General features: G+C 49.1%; 1 protein-coding gene across 1 annotated transcript; it reads right to left on the reverse strand.

Annotated features, from left to right (window-relative positions):
• Window positions 1-1,989: 1,989 nt before the first annotated feature.
• Window positions 1,990-5,711, reverse strand: LOC140362666 (Krueppel-like factor 11). The gene is made up of 4 exons (XM_072449227.1): window positions 5,461-5,711; window positions 3,981-4,688; window positions 3,611-3,827; window positions 1,990-3,552 (listed from the first exon to the last, which is right to left on the reverse strand). The coding sequence occupies exons 1-4, from the start codon at window positions 5,635-5,637 to the stop codon at window positions 3,299-3,301; spliced, it is 1,356 nt and encodes a 451-aa protein (XP_072305328.1). The 5' UTR covers window positions 5,638-5,711; the 3' UTR covers window positions 1,990-3,298.
• Between the last annotated feature and the right edge of the window lie 362 nt (window positions 5,712-6,073).

Here is a 6,073-nt window from a genome sequence, read left to right on the forward strand (position 1 = left end):
CCGAGCTGCCGCCGGGGGGGGCGAGGTCCGGGCTGCCGCCGGGCGGGGCGAGGTCCGGGCTGCCGCCGGGCGGGGCGAGGTCCGGGCTGCCGCCGGGCGGGGCGAGGTCCGGGCTGCCGCCGGGCGGGGCGAGGTCCGGGCTGCCGCCGGGCGGGGCGAGGTCCGGGCTGCCGCCGGGGCGGGGCGAGGTCCGGGCTGCCGCCGGGGGGGGCGGGGCGAGGTCCGGGCTGCCGCCGGGGGGGGCGGGGCGAGGTCCGGGCTGCCGCCGGGGGGCGGGGCGAGGCGAGGTCCGGGCTGCCGCCGGGGGTGAAGGCGAGGCGAGGTCCGGGCTGCCGCCGGGGGTGAAGGTTCCACGACAAATTAAAAATTTTAAACTGTTAAATCTAAAGTAATTTCCCCTAAAATAGTTCACAATTAAGACACTTTAAATTTAAACTTTAGTCGAGCCGCACTTTGAGAACCACGAGCAGAGATTAAACTTTGTCTAAAATATTATGTAATGAACTAATTATGTTCAACTTTAAATCTAATTACAATGTGTAACTCAAATAATAGAAGTTTAGACCAAAGTAATAAAATGTGTTGAACAAAAGACAGTTTTACAACATGTGTCATGTGTTGAATATGTAATGACTATAATGTTTACATGCGGTTGTAAACAACCTGTCATCCCCATTTAAACACTATTTTCAGTCTTGCAGCAAATGGTTTACTAAACGTGTCGGCCCAGTGGTTGCAGACGTGGACTTGAGTGCAGGAAGTTATGAGTTTGACTCCCTCTTTTGGCAGTTATTTTTTTGTTTGGGTTCAAACATTAAGGTTAATGTTAGTTCTGGGCTCCAGAATCAGGATGACAGGTTCTGTCTACAACTCCATGCAAAATATATTCAACACATCTAAACATGGCTTAACTCCTGTTTATCAAATATAAATGTATAAAACTTTGTTTCTGAGCTTGTCCTTTGGGTCATTCCCTAAAGCTCCTGATCAAAGGTGAGAGAACGTAGATTGAGGGTAATGGACTGTTCTAGGGCCCCGCCCTGAGCCCCGCCCTGGATAATCTGATACTGTACTTTACAATATATTAAGTATATTTACTTTATACAACACCTGCAGTTCCGCTGTTGTCCACCTAGTGTCACTGCAGACCTGTTCCGGGCTCGTGCGGCAGACAGAATGTTGCTTCTCGTGACGTCAAACAATGAGATCTTATGATTGGTCACGCCCACTGGGAGCTGCTCTGTGATTGGCGGAGCGCTGTTACCGGGCGCCGCGGGCAGAGGCGCCGCAGACACTTCCAGAGATCTACGGCCGTGTCCGGCTCGTCACCGCAGAGTGCGTCATGTGTAAGACAAGTTCTAGAATGTGAAAGTTTATGAAGAGTTAAAGTCAGTAAAAGCACTCGACACAACACTTTAAACTCGAGATCAAAGGCAAAATCCGGTTTTGCTGGAAAAATTCTCACGTTTATACACCTTAAATTCATAGTTGCATTTGCTTATTTACTCGACTTAAAACCATCTGCATTAGATCTAAGTTAATGATTACGCCCCTTTTACGCACATTGGGATCCACTTTAATCACACATTGGGATCCACTTTAATCACACATTGGATCCACTTTAATCACACATTGGGATCCACTTTAATCACACATTGGGATCCACTTTAATCACACATTGGATCCACTTTAATCACACATTGGGATCCACTTTAATCACACATTGGATCCACTTTAATCACACATTGGATCCACTTTAATCACACATTGGGATCCACTTTAATCACACATTGGGATCCACTTTAATCACATTTTATTTCCCCCCCTTGTTTAGTTTTTTGTTCATAAGAGTTCTATTAAGAGTGTTTTTTAAACTTCCTATAATCTGTCCTCTTGTTTCTTCTGCAGTGCAACAACGGAATTTCCCCTTGTGACATTAAAGGATTATCTTACGCACACATTTAGATCCTAATCTTTAAAAAAAGACTTACTTTATATTTTTATTTTGTAGAAAGAGCCATAATCGTCATTGACAGGCAAATGTTTTTAAATGCTTTTATTACGATACAAGATGTATAACATTTATTATGAGGTATTTTCATTTACTGGCTACAGTATGGGCCAATGGAAACCAATGCTTTTTAAATAGTCATAATTACAATAGGTAGTCTCACAGTGAGGAATACGACCATAAAACACGCAACATTCAAATAGATATCATATATGTGCAGTATTTACAGGAACAGACGGGATCAGATCAATAAAAGCTTTGGCAAAACTTAAGAGTGCATACGTTTCTAACCTGTACAAAATGGAGTAAACATGATTTATTTGACAGAAAAGTACAAAACAGCTGAAATATTTGTTTCTTTAAAAATCCAGTGCATCAGGTTTGTTTGTGTCGTAGCAGCCGTTTGTCTCCGAGTAACAGAAAAATGCTTGTAGCGAAAAAAGTCCTGAGTTGAGCGGAGAGAGGCCACGACTGCGTTTGTCCGAGTTATGAACCAGGTCAAAGGTCAAGCACCTAAATTAACCCAAAAGTGTTTATTGTGCTGGTTTGAGGCTTAGGTGAGTAAACAAACAAGACTTTACCAGGACTAAAGTACAGGACTAAAAGTGCATTTGACCGTCTCCTCTGACCTTTGGGACCTTTGGGACCTTCTCGCGGATCGACCGCTTGATGATTTTGCGTCCGTAAATGTCTTTTTTCTTGAGACGCAGTCGTGGCCTCGTGGTTCCTTTGTTGTGTTGTAAGAAAAGGCTTAAGTGTCCTGAGAGCGCGGGACGAAGCCCAGGCGTTTTCGCTCCAGAGTTGAACGTTGTAGATTGACCCTGTTACAATGTGGTTTGTTCAGTCGACAGCAGGTGGCGCTGTCGTCTCTGAGCTGCAGAGTTTCGCTGTTTTAAGACATTTCCTGGTGGATTCTAATTCAAGTTAAAAGTCTTAAACACAGCGTTACACCAGAAAAGTAAACCTTCTGCAGATGTTCAAATAAAGCAAGCAGCGCTAGCATAGCAAGTAGCATGTAGCGCACAGCTATCATTAGCATTCTTGGATATTTATACAGGCAGAGCTCCTCCTCCAGCACATTATGAACATTGAACACGTCTCAGGCTCTGGAGCAAAACGCCGGGCTCCAGAGCGCCCGCGCCGTGACCGTCAGAGCGCCCGCGCCGTGACCGTCAGAGCGCCCGCGCCGTGACCGTCAGAGCGCCCGCGCCGTGACCGTCAGAGCGCCCGCGCCGTGACCGTCAGAGCGCCCGCGCCGTGACCGTCAGAGCGCCCGCGCCGTGACCGTCAGTTGGGTTTGCTGAGGTGGGCGGTGCGCTGTGATTGGCCGATGGTGCTCGTCGTGGCCCAGGCCGAGCGCTTGGCGGTCATGTGACGGCGGGCGTGCTTCGTCAGGTGGTCGCTGCGCATGAAGCGGCGCTCGCACACGGAGCAGGCGAACTTCTTCTCGCCAGTGTGCGTCCGGCGATGGCGCGACAGTTCATCCGAGCGAGCGAACTTCTTATCACAGCCGTCCCACGCACAACTGAACGGCTTTTCTCCTGCGACAGAGAGAAAGTCAAAACCGGGAACCGGGTCAGAGCCAGTCCCAGACCTCACCTGTGTGCGTCCTCAGGTGAGCCTTCAGGTGAGAGCTCTTGAAGTAGGTTTTCTTGCAGCCGGGAAAAGAGCAGACGTAGTTACGTCGCCGTGTTAACTCCACCGCTGGCGTTACCGTGGCGATGGCATTCCCAGTGCCTGTTCCTGTTGTGACGTAGACCGGCGCCGGAGCCAACGGCAAGAGCTTCGTCACGACTGCACCGCCTCGAGATCCAACCTGTCCAGAGGAAACCTGGTCTAAACCGGGACTAGACCAGGTCTAAACCGGGCCTAGACCAGGTCTAAACCGGGCCTAGACCAGGTCTAAACCAGGACTAAACCGGGACTAGACCAGGTCTATACCAGGACTAAACCGGGACTACAGACTCACCTGCGTCTGGGGCATGACCAGCATCACCGTGCCCTGTGGAACTCCAGAGCTGACCAGGATCTGCTTGGACGAGCCTTGGACAATCGCCGAGATGACCCCCGACCTGCCGCTGACCGGGAAGACCTGGCACAGGAGCGGCGGCGGCGAGGGCGCGGCGGCAGCGGGTGGGGTCTCCACGAGTGCAACGCCGTCGTGAGGAGCAGTATTTGGCAGCCTACGGGCCACTGGGGGGACACTACGGGCCACTGGGGGGACACTACGGGCCACTGGGGGGACACTACGGGCCACTGGGGGGACACTGGGAGCAGTATTTGGCAGTGTGCTGTAAAGACACTGCGGAACATTCTGGAGCAGGCTGGAAGTGTGGTGGGCGGGACTTTGCACGTCGGGGTCTGGAGTGACACAGGGAGCGTTAATTGGCAGGTTACTTTGCGAGAGGGCGGGGCTTGGGGGCGTGGCCGGCGCCAGGGTCAAAGAAGGCGTGTCCTGTGGGAGGAGGTTTGTGTCAGCCGTGTGGCGGATGACACTGGTCGCCATGGCGCGGTTCAGAGTGGGAGGGGCCGCGTCGGCGTGGACAGGAAGCGAGCAGGAAGTGGCGGTTTCTATGGCAAAGTGCGGGCGCGGCAGCAGGGGTTTGGGGGCGGACCCGGGGAGGATGGGTGTGGTCGAAGTCTCAGCGAAGCTCGGACTGTGAGGCGGAGTCATGCACTGTGGAGAGACCAGAGTCAGGACCAGGACCAGGATCTAGTTTAGAGTTAAAAAACAGCTCTGGACCAATCAGCTGTGAGCACAGTGTCATGTGACATGTGACCTAGTACTAGTATATAATGATGATGTAGTAATAGTATATTATGATGAGGTAGTACTGAGGTAGTACTAGTATATAGCATATAACGATGAGGTAGTATTAGTGTATAGTAAATAAAGATGAGGTTGTACCGTACTAGTATATAGTATATAAATATATGAGGTAGTACTAGTATATAGTATATAAATATATGAGGTAGTACTAGTATATAAATATATGAGGTAGTACTAGTATATAGTATATAAATATATGAGGTAGTACTAGTATATAGTATATAAATATATGAGGTAGTACTAGTATATAAATATATGAGGTAGTACTAGTATATAGTATATAAATATATGAGGTAGTACTAGTATATAGTATATAAATATATGAGGTAGTACTAGTATATAGTATATAAATATATGAGGTAGTACTAGTATATAGTATATAAATATATGAGGTAGTACTAGTATATAGTATATAAATATATGAGGTAGTACTAGTATATAGTATATAAATATATGAGGTAGTACTAGTATATAGTATATAAATATATGAGGTAGTACTAGTATATAGTATATAAATATATGAGGTAGTACTAGTATATAGTATATAAATATATGAGGTAGTACTAGTATATAGTATCATAGTATATAATGATGAGGTAGCACTAGTATGTACTCGTACCAGGGAGGACATCGCCACCAGGTCGCGCTGTTCGCCACTTGACTCCAGGTGAAGCGAGTCACATGACGAGTCACACGTCGGAGTCAGGGGGCGGAGCTTGTGTGAACTTTGACCCCAGGAGCTCATGCTGACCAGGACCTTGGCCGCCTCCAGGTCCGGGTACGGCCTCGAGTCCATGTCTAGACCGGGTATAGTCCTGGACCAACCTGGAGAGAGAGAGAGACAGGTCACACAGGGGTCGACAACATCAGGACACCGGATACCCACCCAACACCCTAACCCAACCAAACCAACACCACCCACCCACCCAACACCCTAACCCAACCAAACACCACCCACCCACCCAACACCCTAACCCAACCAAACCAACACCACCCACCCACCCAACACCCTAACCCAACCAAACCAACACCACCCACCCACCCAACACCCTAACCCAACCAAACACCACCCACCCAACACCCTAACCCAACCAAACCAACACCACCCACCCACCCAACACCCTAACCCACCCAAACCAACACCACCCACCCAACACCCTAACCCAACCAAACCAACACCACCCACCCACCCAACACCCTAACCCAACCAAACACCACCCACCCACCCAACA

Source organism: Eucyclogobius newberryi, unplaced genomic scaffold (genome assembly GCF_026437365.1).
Source record: "Eucyclogobius newberryi isolate DKJ021-1_F unplaced genomic scaffold, fEucNew1.0.hap1 SCAF_1, whole genome shotgun sequence".
Lineage (NCBI taxonomy): Eukaryota > Metazoa > Chordata > Actinopteri > Gobiiformes > Gobiidae > Eucyclogobius > Eucyclogobius newberryi.

Coding starts and splice junctions, on each gene's coding strand:
- LOC140362666 (XM_072449227.1), bottom strand. CDS start 5,637: ATGGACTCGAGGCCGTACCCGGACCTGGAGGCGGCCAAGGTCCTGGTC. Junction 4,689..5,460: donor TGGTGGCGATGTCCTCCCTG/GTACGAGTACAT, acceptor GTCTCTCCACAG/TGCATGACTCCGCCTCACAG. Junction 3,828..3,980: donor TGGTCATGCCCCAGACGCAG/GTGAGTCTGTAG, acceptor TCCTCTGGACAG/GTTGGATCTCGAGGCGGTGC.